This window comes from Paralichthys olivaceus, chromosome 19, assembly GCF_024713975.1.
Source record: "Paralichthys olivaceus isolate ysfri-2021 chromosome 19, ASM2471397v2, whole genome shotgun sequence".
Classification (NCBI taxonomy): Eukaryota; Metazoa; Chordata; class Actinopteri; order Pleuronectiformes; family Paralichthyidae; genus Paralichthys; species Paralichthys olivaceus.
The window spans coordinates 19,796,710-19,813,043 of record NC_091111.1 but is presented as its reverse complement, the minus strand read 5'-3'; the positions used below and the strand labels follow the sequence as shown (position 1 = coordinate 19,813,043).

Below are 16,334 nucleotides of genomic sequence, written 5' to 3'. Positions count from 1 at the left end.
AACTTCGAAGATTCCTGACAGCGCTGGCGGCGCGGTGAATTACCTGTTGACTTGCAATTAGGATGGCCATCAGTGAAGATGATTTTTTCTTATGTCAATTCAACATGCTAACACGAGCAGAAAAAAACTGCTCTCTCTCTCTTTAATTGCCACATTCAGGCCGAGCACGTAACGTTGAGGTCCAACTTGAATTAGAAGTTATTAAAATATTTTAAAGGTTAATTTATAATCTTGATTCTGCATTAAGTTTTGTGGGATTCAAACAAATATTGTGAAAAATGTATTGGGAGAGAGGGGGAGAGAGAGGGGGAGAGAGAGAGAGAGAGAGAGAGAGAGAGAGAGAGAGAGAGGGAGAGGGAGAGAGAGATGAAAGACAGAATGTCAGCTTCAAAGAATCAAAGGATTATACAAAATGTCCTTTGATCAGTTGTCCTAAATTGTGTCTTCTATCCACAGTCTATTTCCCCGGACTCCAAACTTCTGACATTAATCTACAAACGCTCCTGTCGGTGTATGAAGCAAGGTTTTGTCCAAGCTAAATTCCAGACAAAACAAATAGACTCTTGGCTGCAACGGAATTGCTGAACTCTGTGTGTCACAATCAAAGTTGCTTTAATGAAAACTATACTTCATACTATTCAAGAGGAAACTGAGGGAAACGGTGAGGAGATGGAAGAGATTAAGGAGATGGAGGAGATTGAGGAGATGGAGGGGATGGAGGAGATGGAGGAGATGGAGGAAATGCAGGAGATGGAGGAGATTGAGGATGAAACTGAAGATATTGAAGAGGTAAGTGTGTGTGTGCATATATACATCTGTATATATATATATATATATAAATACACCATATAGCTGCAGACTTTGGCCCACCAACATAGTATTATGGTGTATTTATGAGTAGACTTGAAAATAATTGCATACTTGATTGAATAATTCATTCATTTGTAATTAGCTCATTTTGCATCTAATAAGTTTGCAGCATTATTGACTCCATTTCAATGATTGACTATATTTCAAAAATTCCGTGCTATTGTTAATGGATTTATAAATGTGCCTAATTACAAACATTGTTCAACATTGAACATGAATGAACAACAAACTAACAATTGTCATATTTTTCACAGCTTAGTGAATCTGAAATGTCGGATGAAGGTGCTGATCAACCAAAACCCCTCCAAGTGAAAAGAGAGAGCAAAGTTACTTTTTACTTGGAGGATTTAGAAACAAATCAATCTAAAACGGAAGAATCCCAGAAGCAGGAGCAAGAAGAAAAAGAAGCTCTTTCAAAAACTTTGAAGCAAGAGACAGTGGAAACAGACAATCTTCAGGCTGAAACTGAGCACATGACTGCACATATAGGTGACAACAAGAGGTCAGACAAAGACCAAGAGCATAGAAATCGATTGAATAAAATTCTAGCTGATCTCAAAGAGAACAAAGAGGAGATTGTTGAACTCAAAACTGAGCCGCAGACTTGTGATAAACTCCATGAGCTGAAGCAGGAACATTTTGAAAAAGACTTTACTAAACATCTTGAAAGTGATATTGAAGCCAAGGGCCAACCTACAGAGAAAAAGGAGGAGAACCAGTGGGCTTCAGAACTCAAAATGATACAGAAGAATCTCTTCAAACTCCAGATGATTTATGAGACTGCATTATCCGAGACGAGGGACAAAGAAACTGGACTGGAATATCTCACAAATGAAAACAAAAAATTACTTTCTCAGAACAAGAGGATTCAAGGTAAACTTGAGGAAACTCAAAAGACTGCAATCTTCCAGGAGCAGAAAGTGAAAGATAATCTGGTCCATCTCACTTCGGACAATCACCATCTGACTTCTGAGAACAAGAGGCTACATGGTAAACTTCTGGCTCTCATCTCCCAGCAGAAGGAGGATGCAGATAAACTGGATCAAATGACTCAAGAAATTAACAGACTAGCTTTTGAGAACAAGAGGCTGGACCAAGTGACTCAGGACAATAACCATCTGGCAGCTGAGAACAAGAGGCTACTAGGTGAACTTGAGGCTGGTCATGAGGCTGCCATCTCCCACGAGAAGGAAACAGATAAAATCAACCAACTGAAAATGCAAAAACTTGATTCTGAAAACAAGAGGCTACAACGCGAACTTGACGATGCCTTACATGAGAGACAGCTTGCTCGAAGGCAGCACCAGGAAGATAGTGAAACTTGCCACAGACTTGAGGATGAATTAAAGAAGGAGAAAGTCAGGTTCTTGACAGCATGCAAAAAAATTGGGATTCTGAAGGAGGCCTCAGCAAAAACACAGAGCATGATGTACAATGAGCAACCACTAGAGGTGCAGAACAAAGATATCACTGCCAGAATTGAGGCTATTGAGGCAAAGTATGACCTAAAGTTTAACAACAGAGCTTGCTCTCAGCAACACGACGAGATCGTATCAATGAAGGATGATATCAACTCTAAAATTCTGCCTTTCATTGCTAATCTCCAATTTAAGGAAGATGACTATATGGTACAGCAGTCTGAGAGCAAGACAAGACAGGCTCAACTTGAAGATGCCCTTCATCAGGAGAAGACACAAAGGGCTGTCTTGGAGGAGAGAGTCAGTCACACTGCCTCTGCACTTGAAAAAGAAAGGAAGAGATCCATTAAATTTGCCTCCGCTCTAAAGAAAGAAAGGGCCACAAGTAAGAAGTACAGTGCTGAGCTCAAAGAAGCTATGATCAAGCAAGAAAAGACATTGAAAGATCAGCAGTGTTTGACTTTAGCCTTCCAGGAAGATCCGAATAACCTCTGTCAGGTGCAACAGCAGGTACACTTTCAGCTCAGATACGCTGATGACATGGAGCTCAAGCAGAATGTTTTAAATGAGGCAACAAATGTACATTATTGAGTAAACTGAGAGGCCAAGTCACGAGCAAACTCAAGATGACTATGCCCCCCCCCCCCCCCTTCTCCAGGTTCTAAACTGTTGGCGGTAAACCTCTGGAACCAACTCACATGTCCGAGGAATATTCAGTGTTACCGTTGTCTTACCCATAAACTCACCAGCTGAAAGTTTGCCGTCCTTAATCGAATTCAGTCTGGACCGCTCTGTGTCAAGCTTCGCCTGTTCGGTCTGCTCACGCATTTTTGCTGGTCAAATGTCAGAGCTGTTGTTGTGACAAGTGGAAAAACTGTTCTGAACTTTTTCTTCAAATAAATTTGTTTCAAAATAGCCTTCACTCTTTCTTTTAAATGTTTATCACCAATTTCAATCTCATAATGTTCTGCTATTTTCAGCAGTTAATCTTTGGTGCAGAGATCCAAAAACTCCTCTGAGGGAGAAACATACAATTATTCTAGGCTCATACTTACTCAAGTGTGTTTTAAAGGTTCAGTGTGTATCATTTAGAAGAGAGGGATCTATTAGCACTAATTGAATATAAAATAATGTTTCATCAAAATTGTACCAATTGCTGTTTTCTTTACACTAGACCAGGCTTACATCGAGGGGGTCCTCTCTACGGAGGCCGCCATGTTGTTTTACATTAGTCCAGACTGGACAACCTAAACCTTTTGAGTTTTTACGACAACTGAAGTTACCACAGGTTCTCTAACATGTTTGGAAGGGGAGGGTGATGTGAGGAGTATTCACCTGCAACATGCAATTTCCCCACTAGATGTCACTAAATTCTACACACTGTACCTTTAAATCAATCACAAAAGAAATTGCACACGTGGGACAGCACTAGAGGGAATCCCCGGGACACCCTCTCCAACATCTGACTGAATCTTCATTCACAAATCTAAACCTGTGACACAATGCACTGTCCACAAGCTAAACAGGAGGCAAACAAACAATCCACCTTGAGACACAGTACTCCACAGTACAACAGAACTCCTCCCTAGGTCAAATGCACCAAATGAACAGAACCATGGTTCAGATAGATGCAGACCCCATTGGATTAACTTTGGTGGACCGTGGTCTGAGGAACCTTTCACCCCTGATATTTAGATTCAGACTGAACGGTAAAGTCTGAAGGTCTGAACCTATGGTTTGAAAGAGTCATATGTTGACCTTCATCCCGTTCAGGGGAAGCAGGTTGGTTTGAACATAGCATGTTGCCAAAATCAAAGGCTGCACTTTGATCTCCCTTCAAAAGGTTTTTGTTGCACCAATTACATGTTCTTTTCTATCAGCACTTGTAGAAGACAGACGCTGGTCATGGTACAGGAAGTATTTACTAATATAACGACTGTTGCGAAGTCAGTTGACGTCCTCCTCTCTAAAGGGGATGAACATGTTGGAACCTTTTTTTTTTTCAGACCTCCAACCACCTGCCATCAGCGGAGAGTCTGCTGCCTCGATCTGCAAACGGGATCCTTTGCTTTCTCAGTCAAAGGGTTTTTCTTTCTGGCTTTAACGGGGAGAGTAAACATGTTGCAAGAGATTTTTTCTGCCATCTGCTGCCAACAGAAACTCAGAAAGCTTCTTGCTCAGGAAGAACAGCGCCCTCTGTGGACTTGACACTAAATAGTACTTAAGCTGATTTCTGTGAAAAAGAATCTTTATAACTTATTTGAGGTTTTCTGTTTTTTCCACTGCAAAGGCTGCAACAGGCGGTAAGTGATGCACATTTAATCTGGAGGAAGAAATGGTTACCGGGACCTGTCAGACACACGTCACTTCAACGAGAGAGTAAGTGACAGGCCGGACACTCAGAGGCTGGAAGCAGCTTCTAATTCATCTGCTTTGGTTCCTCGAATCAAAGAGGAGAAAAAAACATTAGTGTAGGAGGTTTGAAACTGAGGCGAGTGGTTTGGCGTTAAGATGAAGAGTGTGTCGGAGCTGAGCTGTCAACAAAACATGTTGAATATATCTTTAATCATCGTCTCCACCAGGGATGAAACCACTTGTTTGTGTTGTTTTATTTAGTGTTTTCATCACTGCTGCCTGGTTGTTGTGTCTCATTGTCCCTATTACTCAGAGGAACAATCTATTCGCTGCCTTGAACTGAAAAAGAATCTGCACGGTCTGACAAGTTTTTATTCTGTGAAGCATCTGTTCACTCCAGCTCTGAGCTCGAGGTGGATTCAAATACCTGCAGCTCTCCTATGGTGGTCCGCACTGATCCGTCTAAGTGGTATAATACTCAGCTCCTCCTCCTCAGTAACGCTTCACAGCTTCACATTTATCTTGTTGAGCTGGAGCAGACCGGTGAAGCTGTGAATGGTCGAGTAAGAGAGACGCTTCATTTCTCCCCCTCTGGCCTTTATCTGTCGCAGAGTCACACTGACGTCCACCTGCTCTTGAAGTTCATCCCTTCATACACGTCATCTGATCCTTTAAAGAGCCACTGACGAGAGGTAACATTTAAATCACGAGTTTATTTGTATTTTGTCTGACTGCGATCGTAGTTTTTTTATTCCAACAGTTTTCTGGACAATGAAGAAACCAATGAAAAGACACTTCGGCATTTGAAGTTAAAACGTTCCTCTTTGATAAAGCCTGTAGTTCTGGATCAGGTCCTGAACCATCCCTTAGTTATGCTGCTATAGGTCTAGACTGCTGGAGAACTCCCATCATCAAGGACGACATTCTCCTGAGCTCATTTCTGAGCTGAAGTTTATCCACCGAACATTCTCATGACATCCTTCACCAGATCATTGCGTCATGCTGTACCCATCCACAACGTTTCATTTCAGTTGTATTCTCAGCACGCACAACTTCTCCCAATAAAAGTGCAATAAAAATGACGATAATCATACTTCAGGGATCTTCAGTGTGTTTCCCTGCAGCAGGAGGAGAACGCCATATGTGCTCCGACATGCCCACTGTCACATTTCATTTAACACAGAACATGTAAATGACGCCCGTCACACTTCAGCATGTGGACAGAATTTCAATGTATGAACACAAGCTGTGGTCCTTGGTTTAAAACCTGATGGAAAGTGAAGGAGTTTAAAGTTAGATTCACAGTGACTGGCTCACGTTTTAATATTGTTTATATCACATGTACAATCATTTTAAATCCATACAGAGGAAGCAGAAAAACAAGAGACGGCATGAAAATGGTCACGTTCATGTTTAGAGCTCGAAGCTTCTTATTGTCTGCACAGAATTCTGCTTTTATTCACCGTTCCTTTCTAAATATGAAGCATTATTAATATTAGACCAGGATGAATTCCAGGGTAACTGATGATCGCTCTCGACTTGCACAATAAAAGACAATTAATAAGAAAAACAGTAAAGGTCACCTTCAACCACAGAGCCAGTAAACAAGCGTCCACTCGTTTCCAGAGGCACTGACGTGAACTAAATCATCTACGTGACGTGTGGACGTGAGTGGAGATCTTTTTCTTTATCTGCCTGGATGAGCGACCAAGTGACGATGACTCGGCATCATTTCCAGATGTTTCTGGCAGTTTGGAGGATCAGAGATTCGAACCTGTATAAAAACGTTTTAGTCTGATGCAGCAGATGTGCACAGAGGTCTTCAGAGCCTCCACAAGATGAGGACGGTCGACTGATGGGGCAGCACGACACAAAAGCTCTACAACAGCAGCTAACTCGCCACGAAACACCAATCAATCCCAGGATGCAAAAAAAAAAGGGAAACCTGGCTAAACATGCAATTTGCAACAAAAATTGCAGTGAAAAATTTACTTCTATGTTCTCTGCAATTTCTGGAAAAATGCGTTCAGGCTCTGAGTTCCTGAAAGCCACACAACGGTGACAGCCTGCCTTCACTGAAGTTGTCACAAGGCCTTCTGGGAAATGTAGGACAGCACTAAGTGAAGTGGAGGTGGCTGAGTGTCTGACAGCAGCATTCAGTCGCCTGTTTCACCTTTTCTAATGAAACTCATTTCAGCATCCAGATGGCTCCTCACTTTATTCATAACAACTGTTGGCAGCAACGCTCAGGTCTGATCCAGTGTTTATCTGCAGCCGAGAGACGAGGAGGCGAGTTCACGTGCGCCCGTTAACCGGCTCTGCTGCCGCTCCTCCTCCTCCTCCGAGCCTCGTTTGACTTTATCGTACATCCTGATGTCAGCTGAAATGAGTTGGTGCTCCTCCGTCTCTCTGGACGGCGATAACGGGACGGGAAACACACGAGTGAGATTACTCATGTGTCCAAATGTCCCTGTGGATCTGACCCACTAAGCTTCTGAGTGCTGACGCTGTAAATCAATGTGTTGTTGGTTCGTGTGCAGTTACAGTTCATGTGTCTGTTCTGCAGCGGTTTCCAACCCGAGGCTCGGGGACTACAAACGGGACACAACAGTAATCTCTGAGGTTTAGTTGAGAAAACTGTCTCACCACAAGGTCCATTCAGTAACGAGTTTCCCACAGATGCAGCTGTAGCTTCACCTGCATATGAAAAGACTTAGATCCTTTTTAAGTACAAACGTAACTTCTGTAAATCCACGAGAAACAGAACCTCCGGGACCGAGCAGCGTTCTGAGGACAGAAATCTGTGATTCCAGCTGTGAGACGGAGGGAATGTCAGTGTACATGTGGTCCAGCTGTTTGTGTGCATCTGTGTCGCTCAGTGTGTGTGTGTGTGTGTGTGTGTGTGTGTGTGTGTGTGTGTGTGTGTGTGTGTGTGTGTACTGGGCAGTCCCCTTACTTGATGACTGTTCCTTTGGCGCCCCCTGCAGTCGTGAGCATCACCCTGGTAGTGAGGCTGACTCTCAGGTCGCCCTGCTCCAGGCCCAGCAGCTCGGCACAATGCTCCACAGTCTGACTCGACTGTTTCTTGATGGTGCAGCCGCCTGCAAGACGAGGAGAAGGGCAAACATCAGTAAGGCTTCTGTCGATTCTCATCAAGCCAGTACTTCTGTATAATTTACATGTGTATTCATATATTACACAAACTTGACCGCTGTAATATTTAATCATAAACATTTCCTTCCACGTTCCGAGAACACGTCAGTCGAGCGGGTCTCAGAAACTCGGCTGCTGTCGAGTCTGAAGTGTTTGTGATGAGGCGCTGACCCGACCCGCTGGAGCACAACCCAGCCTCTTACAACGTGCCAAAGGATTAAGTGTTTTCTTTTTTAAATCCCCCGCATCTCTGCAACAACGTGCACCTCTGTGATGACATATCGACAAGCAGCGGGCCAGCGTGCACCTCACGATCGGTCCCTCGAAGGCATCCAAGCAGCGGATTCAAGGTTAGCCAGTGAGCTCTAAACACCCACGTGCTGTGAACCGAGCGAGCCGAGGGAGACGTGAACAAAGCCCAGATGGAAATGGGTGAACTGACACAGTGAGAATTCTATTATTACATTATCTGTTTTATTCATCATCAGATTGTTGGGGACTGTCAGTGGATTAATGTGTGCTGTTCCGGTAATGTCTGAATTTGGGGACAGTTTTAAAACGTAAATGTAAAAATGTGGATGTTTGGGGTTACGCCTGACAGACGAGGAGCTGGGAATCAACTTTTCTTTAAGTGGCCGACCCGTTCAATCTCTCTGCCACAGTCCTTCCAAACACTCTCCGAAAAAAGGAGATGAAGGGAAAGTAAAGCCTGAAGAAACTAAACAGAACTGGAATCAGCTCTCATCTCTCACAGAAACCGTCCAGATGCAATTTCTCATTTCTCTTCTCCAGCTCGTTCCTCCACCTTCACCTCCATCTTTCTGATCACGTCTTCCGCTGATTGATTCGCTGCCACAAGTCAGCATTTCTGATGCCGTCTGGCCGTCACATCTGTGATGGGCTCTGACAGCAGCCGTTCATTATTTATCTGAATCTTCTGGGTGGTCGTCTGTCAGTCCCCACGTCTCAGCTCCGTGGAATCGTTCTGGACGTCTCAGTCAAACACACACTTCCTTGTTTGTCCTCTGAACTTATGAGACTGGTGGATGTGTTTCCAAACCAGATAAATAATAAATAAAAGCTCTTCTGGCTTCAACAAATTGTTTAAAATCTCTCTAAAGTCCTCCAGGGACCAACTCCCAAACTGAGCCTGGCTGGATGATTACCTCCTCTGAACACATTCTCCTCATTTTCTGTAAAACACGCGCCATGATAGCTTCCTGCTGTGAGAAGCAGTGTACTTAACAGGCACCCCGCTGCGCCTCCTCCGCCTCCTCCTCCTCCTCCCTACGGAGGGAGAAGACGACAGAGAGGAAAAGAGAGCTGAGGAACTTCGCTGCCCAAGTTCAAAGCAGTTGATTTTCATGGAAACTGAGCCTCCCTGGGGGATGTTTAGTCTGAAACCGCTGCGGAAAATGGTGCGTGAGATGGGGTGGAGCATCCGAGACGACGCCTCTTGAAGTGTGAAGAACAGAAAACTTGAATGTGTCTCTGTAATTAACCCATTTCCCCTGAGAAGAAGTAATAATTACAGGAGATGTAAGTCATAAGTTGCCTGTCACGTTTTGTGGGTTTTTAATTTCATGTGAAAAACAAACTTTTCAACATCGTACAAATGAATCGTTCATCATCCACCCTGATGAGTCTGAACGGAGGAGACGGAGGAGGAGGAGGAGGAGGGGGGAGATGAAGGTGGAATATTACCAACATCAATCAGCTGCACAGTCTCGAGCGTGAGATCCAAATGGCAGCCGCCACTTAGGAGCTCGCAAGCTGGTGGTGTGTCTGAGCGGAGAGGCCTGTGGCGTCAGTGAGAGCTGATGATAAACGACCAATCAGATCCTCTCTGTGCTCTCTGACTTCATACGACTTGTATGTAACGTGTGTGTATTTAACATGTATCCTATTGACAGGGGGCAGTGCACATAGAAATACTTTTATTTTTATTCACTTTCTAGCTTTTTACTTCTATTATATTTAGTTTTATCGTTGAACTTCTCAACTCAGGTTCTTTTAAAGCGACACGATGTGACTGTAACTGAGCAGCAGCGCCCCCTGCAGCCACACGTGCTGATTCATTCTGTGGGGCTGTGTGTGTGAGCGATGACGTGGTTTCAGTTTCCTGCTGAATATCGGAGGCAGGACGTCAGCAGCAGTTTTCATCAAGTGATGAACTGCAGGTTATTTACAGCAGAGGTTAGTAAACGAAATGAAGCTCGTCACTCAAAGTCCCAACGACCGGACGTCCACAGCTGGACACGTTTACTGAGAGGTGATCAACATGTCGTCACCGTGTTGATGAACATGTCGTCACCGTGTTGATGAACATGTCGTCACCGTGTTGATGAACATGTCGTCACCGTGTTGATGAACATGTCGTCACCGTGATAACATGTCGTCACCGTGTTTATAAACATGTCGTCACTGTGTTGATGAACATGTCGTCACCGTGTTGATGAACATGTCGTCACCGTGTTGATGAACATGTCGTCACCGTGATAACATGTCGTCACCGTGTTGATGAACATGTCGTCACCTTGTTGATGAACACGTCGTCACCGTGTTGATGAACACGTCGTCACCGTGTTGATGAACATGTCGTCACCGTGTTGATGAACATGTCATCACGTTTTGGCCGCAGCTCACCTGACGTGCTCCCCGCCTCCTCGAAGTCGATGTTTCCCAGGTGCAGCACGCCGGCCACCACCCTGAACAGGTCCAGCTTCTCCGTGTCGTCCAGGCCGATCTTCTTCATGGCCACGCACATCCTGTTGAAGTCGCCGTGGTCGTCCAGCAGCGGGTCCTTCAGAGGGCCCGACTTCATGTGCTGAGGGACGAGGATGGAGAGAGAGCGGGTTACTTCCTTTACTACGTCTACCTGACATCTTTTACTTCTTTCAAACACACAGGTAATAATTATTCAACCTTTTCATCAAACATCCTTTCAGCTGCTTTACTCTCATCCTGTCGTCCCAACTTCACTTTTAGCCTTTTAGCTTTTTTCTACCGCTTTTTCTTTCCTGCTCCTCCTCTAATATTTACCTCCGCTCCGTCTCACCAGTTCACCCGCCTGTTATCTCCTGCATGTGCTTCTCAATCTATGGCAGCCGAGTCTCTAAAGAATAATTTATGTCACCACTTGGAGTAAGTGGGTGGCTTCGCCTCGGCAGCATTTTGAGCATCGTCACTCATAAAAAGGAACCAGGCTGACCCTCGCCCTCCACTCAGCCCTCAGATTTACTTCCATTTCATTTCCACGCTGCAAAATGAACCTTTCTGAGACTCGTCTGAATTCTACAATCACCCGACAGGTCACACAGGAGACGTGTGGAAAGCAGAAGAAGCAGCACATTACAAAAAAAGACACACACACACACACACCTGAATAACCTTCTCAAGAATGTCACAGTCTGATGATATCCGCAGGCTAAACCAGATACCAGCCACTCTGTGTCCCCTGTGATGGAATTAAGTAGAAAATGAATTCTTCTGCTTAGTTGCTTCCACCATTTAATCAGGTTCTCATTGGATTTTCATTTGGCTTTTTTCACCGAGGCTCACAGAGTCGAATCACGTAAATCAGGAGGCGACGCTGGCTGCAAACCAAAGTCCTGATAAGTCTTTGTGCCGCGGCTGCCGAGTTAACAGCCACTTATTATTCCAACATTAGAAGCAGTTTAACTCACTTTGGAGGCTTTTCTGCTTCCGTCAGAAAAATGCCATTCAAACTCAGCTGAGAGCCAGAAGACGTTCCTCTGAACCAAACCGTGTGTGAAGGTTCATCAGCTGGTCGAGACCCGGGGGGGAAATGTGAATGAATCAAAGAGGACGACCGACGAGTCTTTATAATCTGTCTTCTCTCGTTTGGACAAATCAAGGTTATCATTCATCTCCTCCTAACTTCACACACGTGATTCAAATTTCATGAACTCATAACGTAAGTGACATCATCGATCAAGAAAATGGTGACAACTGATTCTCCACTTTGACGTCCACTCGCTCCCTGTGAAGTTCCCTGACATGTCCTGCCTCCTAGTGGCCAAAGATCTGAGGGGGGGGGGGGTGGTCTTAAAGAGACAGGAGCTGAAACCAAGTGTTTGAGACAGAGGCTGAAAAGAGGAGCTGCAGCGATGGACAGTCTGAGGACGGCTCTGTGTTTTAACACTTTTCTCAATCATGACGTGTGTTTGATTCTGATCCACAGCAGAATTTCTACACGTGGTCATTGCTCAGATTTCGAGGGTGATATTTGATATTTGCACCGACCGATTCGTCAAATATATAATATCATTGATTCCCTTCACGTTGGCAGGTTTTACAAGGAAAAACGATGCAATTCCCCTCAACACAACGGTTTCTAATGTTCCTGTCTTGCAACAGAAAAAAACTCAAAAGCAATCAGTGTGAAATAAGAGTAATACGTGTCTCCTACTGGCTGTGGTGTTGCAAGCACATTGATCTGATGAGGCTGTGAGTCGTGTGGAGAACACTGCAGATAAACATCACACGTTGTGATGAGGCCATTTCTTACTATCTGACATGCGAACAGGAGAACACGAGGAGACTCTGGAGTTTGAAATCATCATTTTTCTCTGATTGCCTGCGGACACACACGGCCAACATCCGGGAGGTGTAGGGAGTTAACGCCACGCTGCACTGTGACATTCTGAGATCCACAAAAAGCAATCTCCAGGAAGGTGTCGCTTCGATTGACACGCTCTGTATTTTCTACACAGCAGAGGAAAGTAGGAAACCGTGGAGAAGCACTGCAGGAGCGAAGGAGAGATAGAAATCATGCACAGCATTGACCCCCCCAACACGCTCAGAGAAGATGTGGACACAGCGGCGGCGGAGGAGCAGATGGAAAAGAGCAAAACCAAATCACCTGGTCGTCCTGTGTGAAATGAGATGGAGCAGTGAGGAGACACACAGCACATGACTTATCACAGAGTAACAATGTGCAGACAGCACTCGGTGCATTTGTTTCACTGAAGCACCTCCAACTCTTGTTACGTCGTGTTGTCGCCCGTTTGTTTGTGTGTTCATTTGTTTTTCAGCAGAATTACACAAAAAACTACAGAACAACTCAAGTTGGAGACCGGATGGAACATGAGACAAGGAAGAAGTCATTAAATCATATCTGGTCTCCATCACCTCACTGAGTGTAACTGCTCTGTGGAGACGTCTCCTGAACCCTCAGAGGGAAATCTGCTCTGTTTATAGTTATAACCTCAATTAAAAGCTCATGGAAGTTCAAGTGTTCACTGTTTCATCTCAGAGCCATAACTCCGAGTTTAAATCCAGTGAGAGGCTGCAGGCTCTCTGAGCTGCTGCTGGACTCATTTAATTGGTCTTTAGATTTGGGAGCTTATTGATTTCATGTTCGGATTCTCTAATGCTTTCACTCTGTTTCTTCTGAGGATGAAAAATAAATAATAAAAGACAAATAATTATAAAAGACAAAAGTCGAGCTTTGCTCCAGCAGTTACAACCAGGACCATTTTATTTTCTAATAAATATTGAATTGTATATTAAGAGCGAAGATATATTTTTTATCATTCTTTGATGGAAGCTCAAACTCAGGATTTGTTTTCAGAGAAAGAAATAAACTTAATTATAAATCTATAAAACAGGAAGTGTGAGACTCCGCAGAGACTCTTCAGCAGAGCAGCGATCTCTTGTCCATGTTCCTCTTAATGGCTGTAATAATTAACAGTGCTGCACCGTGGGGAAGAACGTACACAGGCTCAGTAATGGAATACTTGTGCATAATTAATCGCAGGCCGAAGGCAAATGAAGGAGCTCATTTCACACGATGAGATTTTGTTATTAATGTGTTTGACGTCTGTGTGCCGTGTGGAGACTCTCAGTCAGACGGCTAATTAAAATGTTTGGAACTCCTTCGGATTCTGAGATGACGTAAAATAACATCACTAATGAAATGAAAATATGTGAGAGGGTCGTTTCTTTGAGGTGATTGAAGCAGGATCTTAATAATCTCACAGAATCTGAAGCTGTTTGTCAACACGCTCTGAGTTTCTGAAGGAAAAGTTTTGAATCTTACAACAAAACAAATCAAGTCGCTGTGATGCAACTGCACGAAAACAGAGAAACAACCGAGGTTTGAAGGATCCGGCCTCAGTGATCCGACCTGTTGTTCATTCACTCGATACCTGAAATGATTTTATGTCTCGTCTTAAAGTTACGATATTTTACTTTTCAGTTTAGTTCCAAGTTAAAAAAGTCCTCGACAAAATCAATGTCACGGTTTCCATGGCTACAGCGATGTTTGCAGTTGGTCAGAGAGCCTCTGGGAAAGAGATTTCAGAGCCAGTGACCAATCAGAGCAGACTGGGTCTTTTGTGGAGGCGGGGCTAAGAGATGAAATAGCTCCTGATGGTGAAAATGGGACGAGAGGACGAGCAGCAGGAAGACGAGAGGGACGAGCAGCAGGAAGACGAGAGGGACGAGCAGGAAGACGAGAGGGACGAGAAGCAGGAAGACGTGAGGGACGAGAAGCAGGAAGACGAGAGGGACGAGAAGCAGGAAGACGAGAGGGACGAGCAGCAGGAAGACAAGAGGGACGAGCAGGAAGACGAGAGGGACGAGCAGCAGGAAGACAAGAGGGATAAGCAGGAAGACGAGAGGGACGAGCAGACGGAGAATGGAGGAGGTGATGAGCAGAAAAACCTGTGGGAAGAAAACTGAGCTAGAGGCTGTAAATCTGAATAAATCTGCTGAGTCAGCTTCACCGAGGCACTGACGGGTTCCTCGCAGCCACAGGGTCACACTCTGTGTTTCAGTTTGCATGAGAATAAAACACGAGAGACACAAACGCAGAGACGAACAAAATACTTCAACTTCAAGAACTGAGGAAAAATAAATAGAAAACTGCTCTGAACGAGTTTCAAAGCTTCAACAATAGTTCATTAATATTTTTAATTTAATCTTTTCAAGCTTTTATCAAGCAAATCAAAAACGTAATGAACGATAAAAAACATCAGAGGAATTTTTGCCTCTTTGTAAATGTGACGTCTGATTCACTGAAAGACTTTCAGCTCTGGAAAAGTTTGACATTTTTACCGATTGAATTTAATATTTTTGAGATGTTTAATCAAAAAGAATCACGCTTGATCAACATTGAACGTTAAAGAGGGATTCAGTCTTAAACTGACAGTGAAATGATTTATTGCTGCTGAGAACACAAGCAGGTAACTCCATCTTTTCTCTTTATTACTTCGTTATCACTGAAGCATGAACCAGAAGCTGAAGACTAAATGTTTTAAAGTATCTCACAATGTTTTACTGCAGTTTTCTGCTCCTTCCACTCAGTGTTTGTGTTTTCTTCTGTGTGTCGTCACATGTTCCTTGAATTAAAAACACTAACTTGGATCTACAGGTTTTAAGTTTGTGCCAGAAATGTTTCTCTTTACTTCACTGAGTGGATCAAGAGAGCGTTCAGTCGGAGTCTCTCACTCCAGACCTGGTGTTTCAAGTCTAAATAAAACTTCACTGAGTAAAACCATCTGTCTACGACCTCGACCGTCCTCACAGATCACCTTCATCTTTCTCTCCTGCGCACTTTATTTCATCTTTAACTCGTTTGTTGTGTTGAGTGGGGGTCGGAGGTCGGCTGTACTGTACCTCGGGGCTCTTGCGATTCTGCAGGATCTGCTTGTCTGTGTCTTTGGAAGCGAAGAAGCGAGTACATCCTCTGTTCAGGTACTGCAAGAACACACAGAGACGGAGAGAGGAACATCAGCACGGCTGCAGAGAACAGAGAGAACTTCAACTTTACTTACAGGACTAAAAACAGAGAACGTTCTCTGAAGGGAGGGCTAACATGGCTGCAAAGAAAATGGAGAACGTCAGAGAGACATAACAGAGATCAGTGGAGAGCGTGAAGTGGTTTATGGACTGTTCAGCTAATGATAAGGATTTAATTAACGAGTGATTACAATTCAATAACAGCTGAGATCATTTAGAAACAAACACGTGAAGCTTCAATAAAAGGTCTTCGAAGAGACAGAGAGTTCCCAGGTTCAGTTTCCTGAGAGGAGTCCCTCAGTGCACGAGTTGCTCTTCACGAAAACAATCCTGACAGTCAACGAGTGTCATCGAGCAAAAAGCTAAACACTCATCTGTCTTTTTAAAGATGACCAAATCAAGTAAACTAATCTGAGATGGGAGGAGCTTCAAACGGTCGAAAGGGAGAATCGAGACGATCCATCGAGCGCCTGATGAGAAGAGACGTCAAGTCAACGACCACAAAATGACCCGTGAAGGTAGAACTGCAGTTTGAGAGTCAGAGACCCCCCCCCCCCCAGAATTGATTCTGTACCTGTGTTAATGCTTCTCACCAGCTGCCCTCCTCTGTTCGATGCACGGACACAAGCTAATGACGACTCACAAATTTCCCAGGTGTCTCAGGGAGGGAAGGCAAACGACTGATTCGAGCCGCTGCTTATCTTGTTTGGCGAGCCGAGTCCATTTGGCCCAGCAGATGGACATAAACTAAATTTCTCATTAAAGGAGAAG

The 16,334-nt window shown here is 44.2% G+C and overlaps 2 protein-coding genes and 1 long non-coding RNA gene across 12 annotated transcripts in view; 2 read left to right on the top strand and 1 right to left on the bottom strand.

Annotated features, from left to right (window-relative positions):
• The window catches only part of myo6a (myosin VIa), a 70,674-nt gene that overhangs the window by 35,658 nt on the left and 18,682 nt on the right, over nt 1-16,334 (bottom strand). For all 9 annotated transcript variants that reach the window (XM_069515399.1, XM_069515398.1, XM_069515400.1 and 6 more), the window contains exons 10-12: nt 15,441-15,521; nt 10,443-10,623; nt 7,600-7,744 (exon numbers count right to left, since the gene is read on the bottom strand). In XM_069515399.1, the coding sequence (XP_069371500.1) occupies nt 7,600-7,744; nt 10,443-10,623; nt 15,441-15,521 (407 nt within the window). The remainder of the gene's footprint in view (nt 1-7,599; nt 7,745-10,442; nt 10,624-15,440; nt 15,522-16,334) is intronic.
• Nucleotides 378-3,204, top strand: LOC138405625 (calponin homology domain-containing protein DDB_G0272472-like). Of its 2 annotated transcripts, XM_069515413.1 has the most exons (3): nt 378-789; nt 1,125-2,008; nt 2,117-3,204. In XM_069515413.1, the coding sequence occupies exons 1-3, from the start codon at nt 616-618 to the stop codon at nt 2,877-2,879; spliced, it is 1,821 nt and encodes a 606-aa protein (XP_069371514.1). In that variant the 5' UTR covers nt 378-615; the 3' UTR covers nt 2,880-3,204. The 2 variants fall into 2 exon arrangements, with proteins under 2 accessions (XP_069371514.1, XP_069371513.1); XM_069515412.1 differs by having other exon boundaries at nt 1,125-3,204.
• Nucleotides 4,731-5,723, top strand: LOC138405627 (uncharacterized). Its single transcript, XR_011239425.1, has 2 exons — nt 4,731-5,335; nt 5,387-5,723. It is a non-coding gene; the product is annotated as an uncharacterized lncRNA (long non-coding RNA).